At 42.9% G+C, this 23,730-nt stretch overlaps 1 protein-coding gene and 1 long non-coding RNA gene across 5 annotated transcripts in view; one reads left to right on the top strand and one right to left on the bottom strand.

Annotated features, from left to right (window-relative positions):
* LOC120400714 overlaps nucleotides 1-13,595 on the top strand; it is a 30,963-nt gene extending 17,368 nt beyond the window's left edge. Inside the window, exons 2-3 of the long non-coding RNA XR_005596020.1 lie at nucleotides 8,471-8,626; nucleotides 13,380-13,595. This is a non-coding gene — a long non-coding RNA (uncharacterized LOC120400714). The remainder of the gene's footprint in view (nucleotides 1-8,470; nucleotides 8,627-13,379) is intronic.
* The window catches only part of PRKN (parkin RBR E3 ubiquitin protein ligase), a 1,176,340-nt gene continuing 1,153,124 nt past the window's right edge, over nucleotides 515-23,730 (bottom strand). For all 4 annotated transcript variants that reach the window (XM_039529610.1, XM_039529609.1, XM_039529611.1 and 1 more), the window contains 2 exons: nucleotides 11,498-11,615; nucleotides 515-1,817 (listed from right to left, as the gene is read on the bottom strand). In XM_039529610.1, the coding sequence (XP_039385544.1) occupies nucleotides 1,708-1,817; nucleotides 11,498-11,615 (228 nt within the window). In that variant the 3' untranslated portion in view covers nucleotides 515-1,707. The remainder of the gene's footprint in view (nucleotides 1,818-11,497; nucleotides 11,616-23,730) is intronic.

The raw sequence follows: 23,730 nt of genomic DNA, 5'->3' as shown, positions 1-23,730 counted from the left end.
ACACTACTGCAATCCAAACTTTAATGCAGCCAGTTTCATGTACATTTTAGTTCTCCAGAGCCCTGGTGGACAATGGATCTTAAACAATTAACCTTTTGCTCTCTTTTCTTAAACATTCTCTTCTCTTCTTTCCTTTCCTCACACTTTCTGCTCCTCTGTGCCTTTTCTCTCTTTCTATTCTCTACATTTACTCAGTTTTATCATCCCCACATACTTTTTATGTAATGACCCCCTGAGATGACTGAATGCTCTCATGTGTTTCCTCAAAGTGATGATCAAGTAGGAAACCCATGCTCCCTGGATCTACATGGATTGATAACAGTAACACTTACTTTCAGATGCCTATAAGCCATACAGCAAGCAAACAAACAAAAAAATCCCGTGATTCAGACATGGATCATGAAGTTCTTAGCTCTGGAATTTATTTTCTTCTAATAAAGAAATTCTTATGCAAAGTGCCAGATTCTCAACTAGTATAAATCAACAATCTACACCAGCAAAGGATTAGGTCCAAAATCTTTTTACTCATTTATATTATATTCAAGTGCAGGAAGTACAATAAGGAGCACAAAAGTCCACTAATTTCAACTGCTTTATTCTTCTTTTGTAATTTGAGTTGTGCAAATCTTTACATAGCCTATGACTGGCCTTTTGGTGTTTAAAAAAAAAAAACCACAAACCAAAACAGTTTAAAGCAGGTGAGATAGGAAGGATGTTCAAATTTTGAGGTGTGGCAAATACCTGGTGCATGCCTATTAACATGAACTCACCAAAATGAATGCAGGTGCCTTGATTGTTTGTGCAGTGAACACATTTTCATAATTACACCCAAATCCTAATAAATCTCCACAGAACCACCATTGTGATAATAAGCCCCAAGAAGCTGCCCCAATATCATGCCAAAACTATTGCGGTAAGCAAAACAAAAGAAACAAAATCTCAAGAATCTCACTCACATAACACCATTACTCCAACTTGCAGCCACCACAGCAAAAACAGTTAAGGCTGAAACTGCATCTTTTACTAATCCTGTAAAAGCTGCATATGATATGACTCTGTAAGGAATATATTGAGTGATTTTTCATAACATATGTTTCAAATATACAGGCACAACTAGGATGCTGTTCTACTGCTGTTTCTACTAAGACTCTCGGTCGGAGTCAGGGTCCCAGCTGATAATATGTCAGGGAAGAAGACTGCTAAGGCAGAAAATTGCCACAGCCTCCCTTCCACTAGGGGAGGTGTAAAGAGCCAGAATTTTCCCCAAATTGGATTGTGCTAACTGAGAAAGGGCATCTCTGATTCAGTGTATACCCCCATTGCTGCTTTTGCCAGCGAGATTTATGGAGCCCTGATCATAACTGAAAGAACAGAAACCCAAGGAGAGTTGCTGGTGGTGATGTTGCCTGCCTTATATACCAGTAGGGTGCCCTGGTGCAGGGAGATGGAATTTACCCCTTCTGTGCCAGCACTAGTGAGTCTGGCCGTCTGAATTTCTCCTGCCTTTGTGGGTTTAAAACTCTTAAGATTACCTGAACTAAATTTTTGGTGTGCTCTGATATACAAGGAAAAACAAACAGTAGGCCTGATTCTGAACATCTTGATCTAGAAGCCAATGGGAGTTATGCCTAAGCAAAGAGTTCAGAATTTGACCCAGACAAAAAAAAAAAAATCAAGTGGTTGGCTGTTCTTAGCACTACTGAACTATTAGTCAAACCAGTGGTCTCCCATGCAGGTCCTGTTCCACTCCAAACCACAGTTCCAGCACCACTCAAATCTGCATTGAGCTTGAGGACATTTCATGTGCATGCAGCCACCTGCAAAAAAAGCAAAGACGACAGAACTGTCTTTAGGGCTTAGCAAACAATGTAAGGCGAATGTGTATAAGCCTGTTAACCCATGGTCCTTGAAATTCATTTCTAAGTAGTAGATTATGCCCATTAAGCTCATCTATGGAGTAAGGGGCGGTGCAGAACTGCTGAATCCCTTCCTGGAGCTCTCCAATACCTGTCACTATACCCCTTTACTAGATGTGGCTTGTTCCTCTCTGCAAGCTGGTCATGCTCCACAGCTTGGAGGAGTAAGGACTGCAGCTCTGCCTGACCCTTAAAGACACTGTGCAAGGTATTGAGGAGGAGAGAAGGATTCTTGTACCCTCCTCAACTAATCATGTAAGGACTAAGTGAAATCTGGTCCTTCGAAATAGCTCACGACTAGATGGGGAGCTGATAAGAGTGGATCAAAATTCAGTTCTTAACCAGAGTTTGGATTTAACAGCTGTGAAATTGCTAACAGAATACATCCAGATATCCAAATTTTAGTGATGGATTGATATTTATCTCAAAATGGCACTAGTGGTTAAAGCTGAATGCCATTCTTTATATCTGGAGGATTCTTTTAATCATGCTGGTATATTTCCTATGTTTTTTGTTGTTAAGTGCATTTGCCAGCACTTTGAGTAACTTAATCTCCATGTCCCTGCCTTTAATCATGTTTTTTTTTTAAATGGCTATACATTAAAAGTAGCCAACGGTCTTAAAGCAATGCATGTCAAATGGTATTATTTATGTCAACTATACAATGAAATCTCCTAACACAAGCATAAATGTACAATATAAACAAATGCTGAAAATAGAAGTCCTGACAATATAACATGATCTCTTTCTTACACTGGAATTGTACACAGATTAAACTCCAGATGGCTAATATAATCTCTTGTAAACACAGAAGATCTAAAGACTATGCAAACTTTGCTATTTAGATGCCTATTGTGTAGATAAGGTATATTACCCTTACTGATGTGACACTTTTTAGGACAAATTGGGTATTTAGGATGTCTACAGAGAACTGGATATTTTTATCCTTGTTTATATTTAACACCAAAAAATGTACTAGTATTTTTCTTTCAGGGCAACCTACAATTCTACAGGCTAATCACCTGTGAGTAGAGCTGTACTAAGAATGAACATTTTATTACGTGGAAGATTTCAAGATTCTAAATCTTGTTTTCATGCTGATTCAAAATGAAACCCAAACATTGTGAAATTCTCCACAAAAGAAAATTCCAAAAAAACATTCATTTTGGATTGATCAAAACATTTTGTTCAAATAAAGTCAAAACAATTCATTTTTGATTTTCTTATTTTATAATACACAACCAAGTAATACAATCTCAAATGAAAAGTCAAAAAGGAAATAAATGTTTGTTCTGACAGTGTCAAAATGGATCTAATTTGTAGGTGGTAGCTTGGATTTTTTTCCCCCAGAAAAGAAATTTTAGAGAAATTGATAGGATTTCTCAAAGTGTTTTTAATTTCAACCAAACTGCATTTTTGAATGGAAAACTATTCCATCAAACTTTTACTGAGCAGCGTTAACAGTGAGGTTTCCACTTGCCAGGTCTGTTTATCCTGCATGTGGGGATTTCCTGATTTCAACACACAGCTGTGTAAGGCTGCGTGTGTAAGTACTATGGGGAGGGATAAACACTGAACAGAGATGATGGACAAAATTAAAAGGGTAGACTAAAGACTCATGGTTTTGTTTAAATAAACTGACAATCTGAAATCACTGCTGTGGAAGGAAAGAAGACACTTCAAAGTGTAGACAAGTGAGAGTTGACAGTGCCTAGATGAACATACACTATTTTGATTTTTTTCCAGTGTCTGATGGTATTCTATTTTTCTTAGGATTTCTTATCATGCCCATCACTGTAGTATCTAAGCACTTTTGAGATACAGTATTTTAGAACCGTATAATGAGGTTCTTAATGGACTCCAGGGAGTCTTCTGCTCTTCCTCATTCTGAGCTATAAGAGTCACTGCTTGTGGTGTGTGTCTATCCTCTATGAGTGTGTTTAATATATATATATAATCTTTATATTGCTATAAATCATCCCAGTTATTAAATAGGAGAGTCTTATCGCACACCTTGAAGATGATCTGGCTCCACATTAGACAAAACTCCTCTGGAAGCTCATTCCATAGCAGAACCTCTGACTCAAAATGCTTTTATGACTTTGTCTAATTAAAATATAACCATGCAAATCATTATTGCTACCGCTGTTATATAATTGCAATGAATCTTATACAAAGTATAACCCTTTCTGGCATGTATTAAACAGCTTGCAGGCTGAATGACCCAAATCATTCATTCATGCCCGTCACCCCAACCGGGGTATGGGCCGCCAACAACAGATCTCCATAGTCTTCTATCCTGGGCCATTCGCTCTAGCTGGTTCCAGGTATAGCCCATTTTTTTGCTATCACCCTGAAGGTCGCGTCGCCAGGTATTTCTTGGGCGGCCTCTTTTCCGCTTGCCTTGGGGGTTCCACTGCAGTGCCTGTCTGGTGATGTTGGTTGGCTGCTTGCGTAATGTATGTCCTATCCAGCCCCACCTTCTCCTTCTAATTTCTTCCTCTGCTGGGAGTTGATGGGTCCTCTCCAAGAGGTGGATGTTACTGATGGTGTCTGGCCAGCGGATCTGGAGAATCCTTCTGAGGCAGCTATTAATGAAGGTCTGGATCTTCCTGGTGGTTGTTTTGGTTGTCCTCCAGGTTTCAGCTCCATACAGTAAGACTGATTTCACGTTGGAGTTGAACAGTCGAATCTTTATTGCCAAAGACAGCTCTCTGGAGCTCCAGATGTTCTTGAGCTGTAAGAAGGCTGCTCTTGCCTTACCAATCCTTACTTTGATGTCTGCGTCTGTGCCACCCTGCTGGTCGATGATGCTACCTAGGTAGGTGAAGGACTGCACTTCTTCCAGGGGGCTTCCATTCAGTGTGACTGGGTCGTTGCTGATGGAATTGATCCTAAGGATCTTGGTCTTGTCCTTGTGGATGTTGAGGCCAACCTGTGATGACGTGGCTGCCACTACGTTGGTCTTCTCTTGCATCTGCTGTTTACTGTGCGAAAGGAGTGCAAGGTCGTCGGCAAAGTCCAGGTCATCAAGCTGGGTCCACAATGACCATTGGATTCCATTCCTACACTTGTAAGTGGATGTCTTCATAATCCAATCGATGACGAGAAGAAAGAGAAGTGGTGACAACAAGCATCCTTGTCTGACTCCAGTTCACACCTGGAAGCTGTTTGTGAGCTGCCCTCCATGGATCACTCTACAGTGTATGCCGTCGTATGAATTCTTGATCAGGTTGACCACCTTTGCTGGGATGCCATAGTGCCGAAGGAGCTTCCAGAGGGTCTCTCGATCCACGCTATCGAATGCTTTCTCATAGTCAACAAAGTTGATGTACAACAAGGAGTTCCACTCCATAGACTGCTCGACTATGATGCGGAGCATTGCTATCTGGTCCGTGCATGATCTGTTCTGCCGGAAACCTGCCTGTTCATCTCGTAGCTGTGGATCGACGGCATCCTTCATTCTCTCTAAGAGGACTCGGTTGAAGACCTTCCCTGGCACCGACAGGAGTGTGATTCCTCTATAGTTGGCACAGTTGCTGAGGTCTCCTTTCTTGGGGATTTTGATGAGATATCCCTCTTTCCAGTCAGCCGGAATCACTTCTTCTTCCCATATTTTCTCAAAGAGGGGGTACAGCATTTCCACTGAGGCATCCAGGTCTGCTTTCAGGGCCTCTGCTGGGATATCATCAGGTCCAGCCGCCTTCCTGTTCTTCATCATGGTGATGACTTTTCTGATCTCGTCTCTGGTTGGTTTATCGCAATTGATTGGGAGGTCCTCGTTGGCTGGGTCGATGTCTGGTGGATTTGGTGGTGCTGGTCTGTTCAGGAGTTCCTCAAAGTGCTCCGCCCATCTGTTCATCTGTAGTTCTATTCCTGTTATAGACTTTCCCTGCTTGTCTTTAACGGGACGTTCTGACTTGCTGAACTTTCCAGACAGTCGCTTGGTAGTATCGTACAGCTGTTTCATGTTACCGCTGTATGCTGCCTGCTCTGCTTCTGCTGCCAGTCCATCCACATAATCTCTCTTGTCCTTCCTAATATTCCTCTTCACTGCTCTGTGGGCTTCAGCATACTCTTTTTGAGCTTTGGCCTTTGCTGCTCTAGTCCTGCTGTTGTTGACTGCTGCCTCCTTCTTCTTTCTGTCTTCTATCTTTGTCAAGGACTCTGCTGTGATCCACTCTTTCTGCTGGTGTTTCTTAATTCCAAGCACTTCCTGGCATGCTGACCTAAGTGTGTCTCTCACTTTCTGCCATCTGTTGAGTACACTGTCTTCCTCTTCCTCAGACCGATCCTGTAGTACTGAAAACTTATTCTTCAGCGTCAATCCAAAATCTTCCTTGGTCTTATGGTCCTTCAGAAGGTTGACGTTGTACTTCGCTCTTCTGTCTGACGCGTCTATCCAGTTCTTCTTCAGCTTCAGCTTCAATCTGGCCACCACTAAGTGATGGTCGGACGCCACGTCTGCTCCTCTTCTAACTCTAACATCCTGCAAGGATCTTCTGAACTTCTTGCTAATGCAGACATGGTCAATCTGGTTTTCTGTCATGCCTGCTGGCGATACCCAGGTACTCTTGTGGATCCGCTTGTGAGGAAAGATGCTGCCTCCTATGACCAGATTGTTAAGTGCACACAGATCCACAAATCTCTCTCCATTCTCACTCATCTCTCCCAGAGCATGGGTCCCCATGACTTGTTCGTATCCTGTGTTATCAGGTCCAATTTTGGCATTAAAGTCTCCCATAAGGATGGTAATGTCTTTGTCTGGGAGAGTCTCTAATATTTTCTGGAGTCTGTTGTAAAAGTAGTCTTTGTCCTCCTCTTCACTGTCATTGGTTGGAGCGTAGCACTGAACAACATTCATCTTAATCCTCTTCATTTTAGTTCTGAAGGATGCTGTGATGATCCTGGGACCATGTGCCTCCCAACCAATCAGTGCTCTCTGTGCCTGCTTGGACAACATGAAGCCTACTCCCTGTGTGTGGTGTGCATCGCTCTCTTCATGTCCTGAATACAGCAACAGCTCTCCTGTCAACAGTCGTCTCTGTCCAGCTTGCGTCCATCTTGTCTTGCTAATGCCTAGTAGGGTCAGGTTGTTGCTCCTCATCTCTGTTGCAACCTGCGCCGTCTTTCCTGACTCGTACATGGTCCTCACGTTCCATGTGCCGATGGTAATCCTCCTGGCTGCAAGAAGGGTGATCGGCTTAGTGGCTTCCTCGCGGCTTTCACCACCCAGCGTCATGCATCTTCGAGTTGAAGACCCTTCTTTTTCCAGGCTAAAAGTCTCTGTTAACTCTATTGTTGGCGTTTCTGTAGCAAGCTGATTTTTACAGGATGGAGTTGCTAGCCCCACGCCCAACCCTCCTCCTTTACCCTGACTTGGGACAGGCAGATGGCCCCAAAGGACCTCTCTGGTGGAGTTTGAATGACCCAAAGCCAACCTTTAAAGTCATGTTAGAAAGGTAAGTAAATGGTAATTAGGGCCATTCAATGTTAGATAGGCTAGAACTTTGAAATGCAAACTATATTGTTAGAACATAGAAGTGTACTAATTGTCTGTGTGTACTCATAAATGTTAGCCATATAAACAGACAGTTCCTGTCTGTCACTATAACTATTAATTCAGAGATCAAAAGAGAATATTAACATGTAGATGAATCTTGGGTGAAATTGTCATTGTCTATATGCTTCTTTGAAGTTTGTGATAGACTGCCTAATGGATAAATTGCCCTATGTTAATTTGTGTAATTACTGGTGGTGCTTAGGAAACAGAAGGTTAAATCAAAAGCCTTTTTTTGACCCAGGACTGTATGGCTGCTAGAAAACAGTATAAAAAAGCCTTGGATTCTGATCCTGTCATCTCAGATATGCTTAAGCTTCATCAGGGGAAGTTTGAGTTGCAAGACACAGATCCCAGTTATGCTGGAACACTCTGAATATGATATTGGACATTGCACTAAAACCTATGGACTAAATTCTAAAAGAACTCTTTGCAACTACAAAGCTCACCATCTCTGTTATGAATCTGAACCTCAAGAATTGAACTCATGTCTGTATGTATATTGATCTTTTAACCATACTCTTTTCTTTTTAAATAAATTTTAGTTTTGTTAATAAGAATTGGTTGTAAGTGTGTATTTGGGTAAGATCTGGAATATTCATTAACCTGGGAGGTAATGTGTCCGATCCTTTGGGATTGGTAGAAACTTTTCTTTTATATGATAGATAAGATTTTCATTAATCCTCATCATATCTGATTTGGATGACTAGGTGTAGGCCTGAGGCTGGGTTACTTTAAGGAAACTGTGTTGTTGATTGCTGAGTAACCAGTAAGGTATACCGAAGCTGTTTTGTGTTGGCTTGGTAAATCTAAGTATTGGAATATCCACTAGCTTTGGGGATTGCCTGCCCCATGCTTTGCAGTTCCCCTTAATTGAGTGACCTCAGCAGGCTCCCCTGGGATTCCGGTCACAGCTTTATTTCTCAGCTCATATGCATTTGATGCTGTGCTTTATAAAGCTCATTGTCCCAGAGAGCTGCATCTGTTTTGACAGGTTGTGGATTGAACTGATGGAGCTGGATCTTGACCTGTTGATGGCTTTGCAGATGAAGATCAAGGCCTTCATCTGACAATGGAAGTGGGGCTGGAGCAAGTGGAGGGATTTGAGCACAGAGATGATGTGTTCACAGCAGCCAGTCCTGCTGAGGAGGTATCAGATATTTTTTGTAAAGAATTAGACAGATTATTCCATTTTTTAGGAAGACTGATAGGTTTGCTTCTCAGAGGGAGGCACTGATCATTTCTGTTAGCAGTGGACACTGTCATTTTTTGGCTTTCACCAGCCAGTCGGGAAACACCTAATTTGTAGGTGGTAGTTTGGATATTTCTCATTCATATAGTGTAGAGAAATGTAAGAAATTTCTTCTTGCCAGAATGGTTACATTTTCCAGCAAAGTAATTTGAAGCGGAACAAAATAAAGTGTAGAGCTCTGCTGGGATCTCACTTAATTTTTTTTTAACATCAATGATTCCTTACATCGCTACATGATAAAACAGAATGTGCTAAACAAGGCTGTACTGTTAAAGGATGCATTAGCAGCCTTTTCATTTTGTACCAAGAAAAACTTGACCAAAATATAAATCTGTAGATTATGGGTAACATTACACTGGGAACAATGGATTGCAAGCAGTCAGCAAATACCAGCACAGAAGCTGGAACGTCCTGTTCCCGTTATCAGAGGATGAAGCAAGCACAGCACCTTTTTATACTTCATGCCTCAGTTCCAGTACATCTAAGAATTCCTAACTTGCTACTATTTCTTGGGGATTTTGCATTCTAACACACCCCTTGTCCTTGACATGGGTTTGGTTTCAAACAAGGGATAGTTTTGTCCTGTTTATTGCCAGTTTGTGTAACAATTCTCTTTACAGTAATGCACAGAAAAAAATACGAGGTCTATTCTCTTCTTGAGCTGAGTGGTGTATGCAAGCAATGTCCATAACCATTAGTGGGAGTAATACAAATATGTTCTTCATGCATCTGGTAGAGAAAAGAACATGTAGTTTTCTGTAGATTAAAACAGTGGCCATGAGAAGGTCATGACCTCAGCACTGCTCCCAGTGTGGCTCCTATTCAAGAGCTGTATTTTTAAGACTAATTTTTAAGGCTCTAAATAATTAAATTCTCTTCTACCTCTTTGCCTTCTTCCTCCCACTGGCTCACAACACTCCTCCAAGTTCTATCCCCCTTTCCCACTCTTGATTTCGTGCTTTCATTCCTGCCACTCTTTGTGCTTGGCTAAGTCTCCCACTTTCCATCTGCCAAGTGTCTTATGTATTCCTTCTTCAAATCCGCTTCTTCCTACTTCCTTTCTAATAATTTCTCCACTCCTCTTCCTATCTGAAGCCTTAGCTTCTTGGGGTCAGCAACATGTCTTACTCTGTGACTGTGAAGTCCTGTGTGAATAACTGGTGTAATCAATTAGCAGCAGCAGCAGTAATTAATATTCATATTGTTGCTCCTTTTTTGACCTGAGCAGCTCAGCAAAGTTCAGGGCTCTGGAGATGTTCCTGCTGGAAGCAGAAATTGGTGGAGTCTGGTATTTTCTTTGATGCAATCTTGTTTATTTAAAAAGTAATGTGTCTCTGAGTGCAGAGGTCACCAGGAACAAAAAACAGCAGTCTCTTAACTTACAGCCTCAAGCCTCTGCAGCCAACACTAGACTTAAAGTTCTCACTTTAGCTTTTTCTAGGGTGACACAGCGCTTACTGGCCATTGTTTGGCTTTCTTCCTCCTCCACTGCCTCCTGCCTTCACTGTTCTTGTCTATTCTGTATTTCTGGGTTCTGCCTGCCTTCCTCCCTCCTGCCCAAAACAAACACCCTCCCCCCACTATTCAGCAAAAACCCTCGCAGCCACACAATCCAAAACTCCTGGGTGGACTTTATCAGGCTTTGTTGTAGGAGCTATGTGGGAAGCGCATGCATGTGAGTCCAATTATCCCCCAACGGCCGCTGCAGGGGGGTGTCTTGCTAGTGGGCCAACACTCAACCCTCCAGCTGAGGCCTCTTGGTCCTTTCTTCTGCTCTCAAGGTCCCAGATAAAACAACAAAACAGCCCCCAGTCAGCAATCAATGTTAGGTGAAGGTATGAAGGAAAAAAACCGTGTAGGCAGTTCCCGTCAGGATCAAGGCCTCTCTTACTTCTCGGGTCCTGGAGTATCATAGTCCACGTCAGAGTTCACTGGGTCTCCAGCGCAAGTTTCAGTCTTTTCCCCCTTTTAGCTTAGGGGATCCGCACCCTCCTTCTACAAGGGCAGGGCCTCTGCAGGCTACCAGCCTTCCCTTCAGGGCTGGAAAAGCTCAACAGCCTGTTCCCTTCCTTAACTATCTCACAATTATTTTTGTAAGTGAAAGGTGTATGCACACATCAATTTCAATGAGGTTTTATATTAACCTACAAGGTTTATCCCAGCTCATAACACTATGTCGTCATTCAGTTAGGTTGTGGTAAATACCTCAGTATAGTTTGTAATACAAATGTTATGAGAAAGAATAGTAACTCTGGAGTAATTCACTTTAATTCTTTGGGTTACATCCTGGTCTTGTGCACAGTGGTAAATAATACACGTCCACAGAGTGATGTCTGTTCATCCCTCCCTGTGCCCACTTACCTCACACTAGTGTCAATGTTTGCTTCTCTTCACACATGTACAACTAGTGATTTGCTCAGGGAACTGGTTGTCAGGACTCTTGATTCTTCCACTGACCCACTGTTTGATTTTGGCTCTCTGAGCCTTATTTCCCCTGTCTATAAAACAGATAATACCTGCCTACCTAGTCACAAGAGTCTTCTGAGGCTTAATCAACGGTTTTAAAGCACTTTGTGATCCTTGCATGGAAGGTGCTATTCTAAGTGATTTAGAAACAGTATTACAGGGAAGACTAGGCTCCTTTTGTGCCTCTCTCTCTCTAGGCAAGTACAAAATCATACGCATGGCTATATACACATTAATATTTGTACAGTAAAATTAATTTTAAAAAGGGAGGTTACTGCAAGTGTTACTCTCCAATAAACTCACCATTTTTTTCTACTGGTACATGGCAACTAGGACATGGTTTAGTTGTTTTCTTGATTGTTTCTCTGGATGCCTCTTCCCATCGTGCTTGCATGGCTGCATGCTCATCAATCATATATCCCTGCAAAGACAGAAGCAACTGTGAGTACAATATAGCCAGTGAGTCAAGATCTGTAGCATGGTTGGGGCTATTTACTAGAGTGACACAGACCGGAGGGTCTGAAAGTTCAATAAAACCGAAGTCTGCTGGAATCTTGCCCCTGCTGCTTCATAATTCAACCCATTTTGGTATGACAGAGAAAAATATTAAAATGGTGGAAATCTGTTGTGTCATGTACAGTACAGTTGCAGGATGGAGATAGCTATTTGCCTCTGCTTTGCAAAATGAAGCAAGTTCCTTTGTTTTTGAGTTCTAGATTTTATTCACATACACTATATTTCTAGTTACGTGCACAAGCTACCCTAATAAAGGTTAGAGAACAGGCACAAGAATACTGGAAATGACTGCTATACAACTGTACATTAGTAGCTTCTCAGAAACAAACAAGCAGTTATTGCAAATAGTGAAGAAAATGTAATATTAGTCCTGCACCTGCCTACTCTTTACAGTAGAATGACCTAGGACAGCAGTCTGAACTGCCTCAGAGAGGTAAGGACGCTGGTTTCAGCACACGACTAGAAACTAGGAACATCTGAGTCTTAATCTGGCTCTCATACTGACTCCCTTAGTGGGTAAAGGAAAGTCACATAACCTCTCTGCTTCCATTTGCTGACCTGTACAATGAGAATCACAGTATTTACTTCACAGGGTATAGTGAGAGTTAATTACCTACTGACTGTAGAGACAATTAAAGATGAAAAACACAGTATAAGTAAGTACTATCGTTGTTTATTGTGTGTGTACACTAATATCTGCATGAGCGAAACAGGTGTATTTTTTGGATTCAATCCAACAAAACTTGAATGGCAATGTTTTACTTAAATTGAGCTAATCCAAAATTATACGATTCAATGCTTGGAAATGTTCTTTTTCCACATCTCAGTTTTCTTTGTTGTGACCTCATAATACCCAGCGCTGAGCCAAAATCTCTCATGCCAAATTGTTAACTTGATTTGTATCACTTGTGTTTGATCTTGATTTTGAAAACAAATTTGAATTTGGGAGAGGATCAGTTTACAAGTATTTTAAAAAAACTACTTTCAAGTATGAATTTGCATACCATTCAATAAGACAGACCAAATTGACTTTTTAAGAGACTAAATGATTGCAGTGGGAAAACACCAGTGTAAAGAATCTATTATGAAACAGATGCAACAGAATAATATTTTCAGTCTATTAGAGCTTTAGACACCCTCCCAACCCTTCTCTGACAGCAAAGTTAAAAACCACTAGTTATAGGAAATAAATGTGACTAAATGGCCCCCAGTGACCCTGTTCTTCCTGAATCAGTAAAGAGATCATATCCTCCGGATGAGTCAGCCTCAAGCATCCAGATTCTTTACACATAGTTCTCTGGGTACAATGCTAGAATACATATATATTTTCATCTAGTTTATTCCACAAGAGGAACAATAGAAAAATAAAGAATTTCTATAGCATTGGGGATATTTGTAAAATACCAAGGACTGACTCCATCTTCTCTAAGTGACCCAGCAGAGAATAAGGAGCATTTTTCACAGTGTAAACATGCAAATAGAATATGATGTCTGGAATACTACTGAGCAGAAAAGGACCTGGGAACTCTTCGTGTGATGCTGTAGCCAAAAGGGCTAACACAATCCCTTAGATGCATAAATAGGGGATCCAGGCAAAATGTCAATGGAACGTGAAGAGTGACTTTGATGCTGCAAAATAACCTTCATAAATTGCTTCTTATTTTTACAGAACCCTGTGGAAGTCCTACAGAGCATCTACAGTTACGGCTTAGGAGTTGCCAGTGTACTGCAGAACACTGTGGCCAAAAGGAAAATTATCCTAATGGAAGATCAGATTGCTTTGAGATTCACCAGACAGAAAGGGGCAGGAAAAGGAGTCAAGATGGTAGCAAAATAGGTCTGAAAGAAGCAGTTCAGTGGTAGAAGTAGAGGTGAGGGGGAGAGAAGTGAGCTTTTTGTTTCTGTTTTATATCATTAAAACTCCCCTGTGGTATTGCAGTCTCGTACTATAAAACAATTGAGGGCTTCCGAAGACAATATAAGTACATAATACTGTGAAATAGCCTGATAACACACACACTGGAGTTAACATTTCTGCTAGTCTGTGACTTATTTGTCTCCAATAGTATTCTTACATACATTTGATTTGTCCATTATCACATATTCTGGTCTTTTAATTTCAGTTTGTATGACCAGACTGAGCCAAAAGAGAGAAAAATCAAAGAATACTGCAAAATTACTGGATTTTTTTCCTTCCTCCTCCTTCTCTAGGACCATCCATTGCCAACAGATGAATGCCCCTTTTATCAGTTTCAAAATTGACTTCAGTGGTACTAGTGCACAGCAGAAAAAACTCTGAAGAAGTTACTTGCCTTATGGGTCTTTGAAATGGTGTTAAATGCTGCAGCTGCCTGACACGCATATAGGTTTTACTGAGGGCTAGTCTACACTTACCGTCCGGGTCGACGCGGTGAGTTCGACTTCTCGGAGTTCGAACTATCGCGTCTGATCTAGACGCGATAGTTCGAACTCCGGAAGCACCGCGGTCGACTCCGGTACTCCACCACTGCAAACGGCGGTGGTGGAGTCGACGGGGGAGCTGCGGAGTTCGACCCCGCCGTGTCTGGACGGGTGAGTAGTTCGAATTAGGGTACTTCGAATTCAGCTACGCTATTCCTGTAGCTGAATTTGCGTACCCTAATTCGAACCCCCCTTTTAGTGTAGACCAGGCCTGAGAAAGAATGAGATCAGGAGAGCATGTGCACAGGCACCAAATCCCTGTTTTCCTAGTACACCCAGAAGGTATGCTTAATTAGAACAGGGTCTTCTCTGAAACAAAGAATTTGTGGGGAAGATCCAAAGCTGCTGTAAATCAGCATAGCTCCACTGAAATCAACAAAGTTCCACTGAGTTACACTAGCTGAGGATCTGACCCAGAAAGCCCAAGCTGCCTTAGAGATGCAGTATGGTACTATATGGCTAACTCTACTGGAGACAGATGCAGATGTATTTTATTTGCCCAGGACACCCAGAGGAGTTGCTAGGAAATCAAGCATTATAGGCTAGCTTGCAGCTCAATAAGCATTACTGTTAGCCTTTCCAAGAAATGCTTTAAAAAACATTTCAGTAGACTGCTTGACGACACTCACTCTCTCTCTTGGTAACAATGATTCATATTATAGTTAAACATGAAATTGTTTTGATCTCGCTTTCACAGAGTTACAAACAGCAGACATTTAGACCAAATACTTTATGCTCTCTAAAATAGCAAGTATTTGGGACTCCTACCTTTAATATTAAACATCTGTTCAATTTTGATTTTGCTTCTAAGGGCTGGTCCACACTAAGAAGCGGGGTCGAACTAGGGTATGCAAATTCAGCTACGTGAATAGCGTAGCTGAATTCGAAGTACCCTAGTTCGAACTACTCACCCGTCCAGACGCCACGGAATCGAAGTCCGCGGCTCCAAGGTCGACTCCGCCACCGCCTTTTGCAGTGGTGGAGTTCTGGAGTCGACCGCGGCGCTTCCGGAGTTCGAACTATCGTGTCCAGATTAGACGCGATAGTTCGAACTCCGAGAAGTCGAACTCACCGCGTCGACCCGGCTGGTAAGTATAGACTAGCCCTAATTTAATTACTGTACTTACATAAACTTAGAGAAGCATGGAGTATGCATAGATGAATAAGGAGGACTGGATGGCTCAAGAGACTGGTAATAGAACATGGGGCTTTTCACCCAAGGCCCCTGGTGAATATCTCACCCATGCTAACAGTACCTGAAGGTCATTAACATCTGATTGCTGATTGGGGGCACAGCTGAAATGAGTTCACAATCTAATCTTGTTCCAGTTTTTAGTGGAGATATATTAAAATCACACACACACAAAAATCACAGTTGGTACTAGGTGATCTCTCAACAGACTACACAAAGACTATTAGGAGACTGAGAACTATTTTCTTGTGCCAGAGTTCAGGTCAAGTCACATTTGTACTGTTGTACAAGAAAATGCTAAAAACTACATGATCTGCCACCACTCATTTAGCTTTCACTCTTTGCCCAACTCTATTCAGTGTTCAGCTGTACAATCTGCTAGTGTTACTAAAATACATGTTTGCAAGAGGAACAACAGCTAATAAGGGATATACCTCACTGATAAATATAATTAACACTGTACTACTGGATCTGCTGTAATCCACCTCCCTCCCAGTCACATCATCAACACAGGGACTTAATGATAAAATGAACTAAAAAGAACAATTCTAAAATATAAGGTGATGAAATGTATGGTATAAGGGGCAGCATGGGAATTTCATTTTGTCCCACATACCTCGCATTTTAAGCAGTACTAGTGTGGTTAATTTATCTCTAGCATAGTTTACATATGATTTGGCTCATAATTTTCAAAACCTAATTGAAACATCATTGTATATAAGGCTATTCTGGATTCCTCCACAAAACTGAATTGGCCAAAGCCACCTTTTTCTCTTCAGTTAAGATTTCTGAGATGCATAGTGCTCATTCCAGTGAGCAGAAATTACTCTAGCTCTTCTTCCCCTGGATTATTTAAATCATCAAGAAACCCAGATGCACTGGATTAGCAGTAGGCAGTTATTAGTCACTTGTGGACTTGCACAGATCATTCAATTTTCACGTTAAAGCTATTCAGATTTAAAAGGCCAGCCATTGCCAAGCCATCAGTAATTCATTGTGCTCTAATGGCTGGCCACTGCCTGCTTGCAACATCTTAAAAGTGTGTATATTGTCATGATGCAGTATGCAGACCTGAAAAATAGACTTAGAAAGGTATTTTCAAACAGCATGTGGCTATTTACACAGAGATTCCCCCCCCCCTTTGGTTAGTGAGCAAGAACACATCTGTCCAAAGCTTGGTGGCAATATTTATGTATATATGTTATGAATAATCTTTATCACTTTGACTACTTCCCCTGTGTTCTACCCACTAATCCATTTAACAGGACTAGTAACATTCCAAACACTGTAATATTTTTAAAAAGGAAACTTGTTGAATGAAGTTGCCAGGGACACATTTTCTTCTTTTCCTTAAAATTATGCTTCTCTGAGGTTCAAAATGGGAAAATTTCAGTTCTGCACCAGTAACATGTTTAAGATCTAATATCGTGTGACTTACCAGGGCTCAAAATGGGAACTCTATTCTGTTGGAAAGGGGAGATTTCCAGCTGCCCAGCCCATGCTCATAGACCTGGAAACTCTTGAGAAATTAGAATTTAAAGCTCTCTCATCCTTATCCTCCCATTGCTGGCACCCCACTGCCATTTTCCCTCCCAAGCAAGCATCAGAGGATCTAGATATAGGACCTAGATTTATGCTGATGGAAGAGTGGTGGGGAAGATCAGAGTTGAGCAGGGAAGAGGAGTAGGTACAGCTGGTGACAACTGTAGAGGGGTCAGGGTAACAAGGAAGGGAAAATGGAGCCAGGGTGCGGAGAGGAAAGAGGAGGAGGAAGAAGGACAGATGGTACAATGGGTGTGGCGAGAGCCATGGGTAGCAGATCAACAAGATTACAAAGAAAGGCAGTTTGAAAAATGCTTTGAGGGTACATTTGCAGTGGGTTGCCTTGCTAGGCCGCTAGAATGCATTTCCCCACCCTGCTAGGGAGGGGGAAAGGATGGTCAGGCTTGAAAGGCAGTTACCAATGGCTTGGCAACTGCTGACTGTCTGGGTGATCCCAAAGTGTTGCTGGTGAGAATGGTGACAATAAAATATGTTTTAAAGTCAGACAACTATGGAAAAGACCCTTATTGAGAGGAGTTAGAGCAGCAGAACTCCCAAATGGGAGGGGGGAGTGTAGAAATGGGAGCAATACTGGGTGATTCTTGCCCTACCTCTGAAAACTTAATACCATCATTGTATTAATCTTCATGGAAACAAAAGACCGAAGATAAACAATATTTCTCACAGGACAGTATCCTAGTGAATATTAATATATTAGAAAGTTAATCTTGCCTCATAGGGTTCTGTTTGTAATGAGGAAAGTGCCAAACAGAACCAAAATGAGAAAGCAAAGACAGGTAGCTATGAATCTTCAAATTACCTTCAGTAAGCCACATTGGCTCACCATACATATTTCACTCCATATAGTCCTTATACAAGTGTTTCATAGGTAGTACACATGAGTGTTGTATTGCACAGTAGCACTGGAGGGAAAAGAAAAACAATCATAGCATTCAGTGTCAAAAAGACTATATGGCTTGACTTTTTTTTTTTTTAACCTCCTTTGTTTTCCAGATGGAATGAAGACAATGTGAAAGATGACATACTTAATTTTTTGTTTGTGGTACAATAGCCAGCACTGCGCATCTCCTCTATTGCATATCACAAAAATGCAAAGAAACCATTTTGTTAGTAGCATACCACCACCTTGTGGAGAAAATACAGTACTGCTACTCTCTTCCTCACTGTCCCTTAGTTCTCATCAGAAAAAAAGAAACAGGAACTTACTGTAACTGAGGTTTTTCGAGATGTGAGGCAGATATGTATTCCAAGTAGAGGGGTGTGCGTGCGTGAGTGTGCGCGCGCGCCCTGCGTGCTAGAGCCGGAGACTTTTCCTAGCACTACCACCAGTAGAGGGGCAGCATCGAGCCTCGTGCTTGTAGCCCCTCTCCTGACTATATGAGGCAGTGCCACGCCTTCAGACCAGATGTCCAGAGAAGACTCTGACACAAAGGGGATGGAAGGTGGGTTGGGAATACATGTCTGCATCACATCTCAAAGAACCACAGTTATAGTAAGTAACCATTTCTTCTTCTCCAAATAAATGTAGACATGTATTCCAAGCAGGTGAATAATGAGCAGTATCCCCACCTGAAAGCGGGGGTCAGAGTCTACCTGAGTAAGGATTGCAAGACTGCTCTTCCGATATTAGTGTCCACTGTGGAAAAAGCAGTGGTCACGTAATGGTCTGTAAATGTATGTACGGATAACCATGTGGCTGCCCTACAAATGTCCAATATGGAAATGTGATTGAGGAATACCAATGATGTTGCCTGTTCTCTTGTTGAATATGCCCGTATCTGCTGAGGAGGCATAACCAATGCTATCTCATATGTAGTCTTGATGCAAGACATTATCCAACTAGGGATGGTCTGCGCAGAGACTGCTTGACCCTTCATGCAGTCCACATACGATACGAACAGGCGAGGCGAAGCACAAAATTGTTCAGTCCTGTTCAGATAGAAGACTAGACAGCATCTAATGTCTAGCACAGGGGTCCTCAAACTTCATGGCACTGTGACCCCCTTCTGACAACAGAAATTACTACACAACCCCAGGAGGGGGGACCGGAGCCTGAGCCTGCCTGAGCCCTACTGCTCTTGATGGGAGGGCCAAAGCCCAAGCCCCACCGCTATGGGCGTGGGGGTAGGGAGGAGGCAAAGCTGAAGTCCCAGACTTCCAGCCCCAGGCAGCGGGCCTGTAACCTGAGCCCTGCCACCAAGGGCTGAAGCTCTTGGGCTTCAGCTTCAGCCCTGGGCAGTGGGGCTCAGGCTTTGGCTGGCTCCGGGCCCCAGCCAGTGTAAGCCAGCCCTGGTGACCCCATTAAAATGGAGTTGCGACCCACTTTGGGGTCCCAACCCAGTTTGAGAACCACTGGTCTAGCATATGGAGCATGAGGTTATCTGGTACCAAGTCAAATGCTTTATAGAAGTCTAAATATATCACATCAACACTGTTACATTAAACCAACCAAATTTGTACTCTCCTACACCCTTCTCTTCTGTTCCTTTAGTATGTAAATTACACCACATTTGATTTTCATATACTCAGGCTCATGGAGCCACATTCACCTTGTTCCAGCCCCTTTAGTGTGTCTGTTATACCAACTGAGACAAAATGTCTCAGTTGGTATAACAGACACACTAAAGGGGCTGGAACAAGGTGTGAATTGCATCATCTTAGATCATTGCCTCCATGTGCAAATACACATAACAGTCCTCTAACGAAATATAGCAGATATTAAAATGACTACTCTTGAGCCAATGTACATTCACAGAACTAAGGGATATCAAAGCCCTATAAAGTAATTTTGCCCTCCTCCTATATTGGAATTTTTGTATGCCTGCCCCTGGAAAAATCATAATCTCCTGAAATTTGGCAAAAAGCAAAATTTCAGGGATGTGAAACCATGCAAAATGTATTATATTTCATTGTCTCTTCTGCGATCAAAAGCTCTCATCTGGGATTCCCATGTCTTTGGTTGTTATCCTTTGCCCTACATCTCTTTTGTCCACTGCACGTTTACTTCAACCTCTCATGCATTCACACTTAAATAAGAAAAATTATACAGTAGAGTCCTGGGTTTCATGTGCAATGTGATTATCTGGCCACGAAAAAGGCCACATAATTTATCGCCTGTCCTTCCTCCCCAAATGTGGTGGCTGATTTGAGATTAACCCAGGACCATCCATTCCACAACACCCAATGCCAGGCAGCCGGAAGCTCTCATCTTGCAAAGAACTCCATAGGGGCAGATTCTTGGGCCCGGGCAGAGCTCTCTGCATCATTGGGGTCTATGTCCTGTGATGAGAACTTGAAAAGTGCAGCTTGAAAAAAAATACCAAACCTGCCCCTCTCCCAATGCAATTAACCAATTAAAACTAAAGAAAAAGGAAGCTGAAGAGGTATTGAAGAATCTGGAAAATATTAATGAAGTTATGTGCAAAGTGGGGGAAAATAGGCTCCTTGAGGTGGGGGCTTTTTAAATATTTAGGTATTGTACAACACAGAGCACATCAAAACTAGACTCTTAGCCTCTCTCTCACATCTATCTGTGGAGGTCTAGCTACCAGCTCAAGGTCAGCATGGCTAAAACAATGCCCTTAATCTCCCCATGCCCCTATGGGCTCCCCACATAACCTCCTCTTTACATCACTGTGGACAACACCACCATCCTAGCCAGGGCCGGATTAACTTTTTGTGGGCCTGGCGCCAAACATATTTGTGGCCCCCCCCAGGGAATGACTGTAAAAGACAGGAGATCAACACAGAAATTGTCTTGGACACAGCACATAGCTGCACAAGTTTTATTAACAATAGACTGGTGTGAAGGGTGCAGGAGCTCCCATTTGGTGCTCAGGGTGGGGGTGCTGTGTGGGAGTGCAGGAGTCAGGGCATGGGGCTGGGAGTGAGTGAGGGGTGCAAGGGGCTGGGGTGTGTAGGGGGGTGCAGGAGTCAGGGCAGGGGGCTGGGTGTGTGGGCTCAGGTTGTGGGGTACTCATCGCAGGGGACTGGAGGAATAGGTGCTGACTTTTTGTTTTGCCGGTGGGTGCCCTCCCTAGGCCCCACCCCCATTCCGCTCCTCCCCCCTGACCACCGCTCGCTCCTCTCCACCCCCTTCTCCGAGCACCTCTGCCAGTTTAGGAGGAGGCTATTTTCAGCATATTTATACATATTAGAGGGAAAAAAAAGGTGGGCGAGGTAATATATTTTATTGGACCAGCTTCTGTCGGTGAGAGAGACAAGCTTTTGAGCTTTCACAGAGCTCTTCTTCAGGAAGAGCTCTGAAAGCTCCAAAGCTTGTCTCTCTCTCTCACCAACAAAAGTTGCTCCAATAAAAGATATTACCTCACCCACCTTGTCACTCTAATTTCCTGGGAACAACAGGGCTACACCAACACAGCATACAAAAATGCAAGATTCACATGAGCAGCAGCAGAGTGACCCTCACACCAGGACACTCTTTTCAGGATTCATCTTAGCATAATGTCATCACCACACCAAGGAAGTAGCACTACCAGCACAATGAGATAAATATAGCCACGTGTGCATGCCAGAAATTCACAGTACAAGCACACTGGGATCCACACAGCAGGATAGTAGTGTCAGTTTAGCTCTCATTTTAGTGGGGATACACTCAGGGACTGAGTCCAAAGGTTCAGCTAAACACAAGGGCACCTGCAAATAGCTGTACTAACAGCAGGATCTACACTGGCACAATAGGAGGAGTTGCATGTCAGGGCATTAATTCCCAATCCCAGTGCAAGGCAATATGGGATCCAGGCACCAGGTCTTTAGTATCAGAATTTGTACTCCCAGGAGAGTGGGATGGAATTATAGAAGTTACAGGGGGAAAAGCCCTCTGTGATCATCGGCTCAGTCCATCTCCCTGCCAATGCAGAGCTGATTCTTACTGCATGTTTTGTCCAGTCTCCTTTTAAAAGTCCCAAGCCTTAGAGTTTCTAGCCGTGACACTCTATACCAGGGGTTCTCAGACTGGGGATCGGGACCCCTCAGGGGATCATGAGGTTATTACTTGGGAGGTCACAAGCTCTCAACCTCCACCCCAAACCCCGCTTTGCCTCCAGCATTTATAATGGTGTTAAATATATAAAAAAGTGTTTTTAATTTATAAGGGGGAGTCGCACTCAGAGGCTTGCTGTGTGAAAGGGGTCACCAGTATAAAAGTTTGAGAGCCACTGCTCTGTACCTCAGGGGAGTGGTGTGCTGTGCACTGTAAAAATGTATGGAGATATACCTATCTCCTAGAACTGGAAGGGACCTTGAAAGGTCATCCAGTCTAGCCTCCTGCCTTCACTAGCAGGACCAAGTACTGATTTTGCCCCAGCTCCCTAAGTGACCCCCTTAAGGATTGAACTCACAACCCTGGGTTTAGCAGGCCAATGTGCAAACCACTGAGCCATCCCTCTCCCCTATTCATCATTTGTAAGCCCCACGTTCATCATTTGTATATATTTTTTATATTTCATATAAAGCATGCCATGTAAGGTATCATGGGAAAGGTTATGATTTGCTGAAACTCACTGTTCTGTCAAAATATGTATATAATTAAAGTGTATAAAGCTACAAGATTGTGCTGTATGGTGTTAATGAAATATGCTGCAAATTTGGGAGTAGCCCAGAAGGCAACTCCCCAGAAACAAGGCACTTGACCAAATGGCTGGGTGGATGTTAAACAGCCATCACCAGCCATTGTGCAGCAAGTGAATGACAATTAGCAATTCAGTGACCATCACCAGAGAATTACTCAACCCTGGAACTCAGCAATGTCACCCCCCACCTCCCAACATGATCACTAGCCCTTCCCTTAGGAGGGCAAGCAGGGGGGCACCACACCCTGCAGGAGACCAGGAGATACCCCGCCCCCCAGGCCCGTCCTGGTCCAGCTGCCTGGCAGGGGCTGGTACTCTCAGTCTCTCTGTGCTGCGGGGGTGCAGGGGATGTTTTTGGAGATGCCTCTGGCTGAGCCCCCTGCCAGATGCAGAGAGCTGGGTCATATTAGACTTGGACTGTAAGCTCTTAGGGGCAGGAACTATGTTTTTGTACAGCACCTTGCACAAAGGGGACCTGGTCCATGGCTAGGGCTCCTAGGTGCCACGATGATGACGATGACGATGATAGTTGAAAGGATGTGTGTGGTGGGGGTGGAGGGCGACTAGTTCCTGTTCAGGCACGGGGGGAGGGGAATATTTGGTCCAATGTTATCACAGGGAGAGAATAATTTTCAGGCAGACAATGGCCTAACAGAATGGCTCCAGGGAGGGTGGCGTAGCATACAAACACCTCATTTCCCCCCATACAAGCACTGCTAAATATGCCATTTGGTGGTACATTGCCTGAATACCAGTAGCTCACTGTTGGCTGAGCCACAGAGATTTATGATCTTCCCATTTAGGTAAGAGGATTCCAGACAGTACTATGTGATCTAAGCTTAATCATTCCAAACAATAATGGGGAAGAGTAGAGGAGGTCCAGGCTTAAGGCTGCTCCATATTTTGGGTCTGACTCTATTAGGTCCATAACACCTGGTGGGTAGTGCTGAGTTCCCTCGGAGCCAATATATCCAGTGTAAGTTGAAGGCACTCAGCACTTTTTAAGATCAGGCCTCCGAAAGGCTACAGTCAATGTAGACTGTTAACAGGAATCCTGCTGCTTGCTGGATTTATTTTGATGGCACACAATACCTATTTTAGGAACTTCTAGTACACTACTCCCATCAGTTGCTAGGGGTAGTGTAGTAGAAATTGTAACAAAAAAAAGGTAACACATTAAGGGCAAAATTTTCAAATGTTGCCAAAAGTTTTGG

The sequence above is a fragment of the Mauremys reevesii genome, linkage group 3 (assembly GCF_016161935.1).
Source record: "Mauremys reevesii isolate NIE-2019 linkage group 3, ASM1616193v1, whole genome shotgun sequence".
Lineage (NCBI taxonomy): Eukaryota > Metazoa > Chordata > Testudines > Geoemydidae > Mauremys > Mauremys reevesii.
The sequence above is the reverse complement of the archived record's forward strand: the minus strand, read 5'-3'. Positions and strand labels throughout refer to the sequence as shown.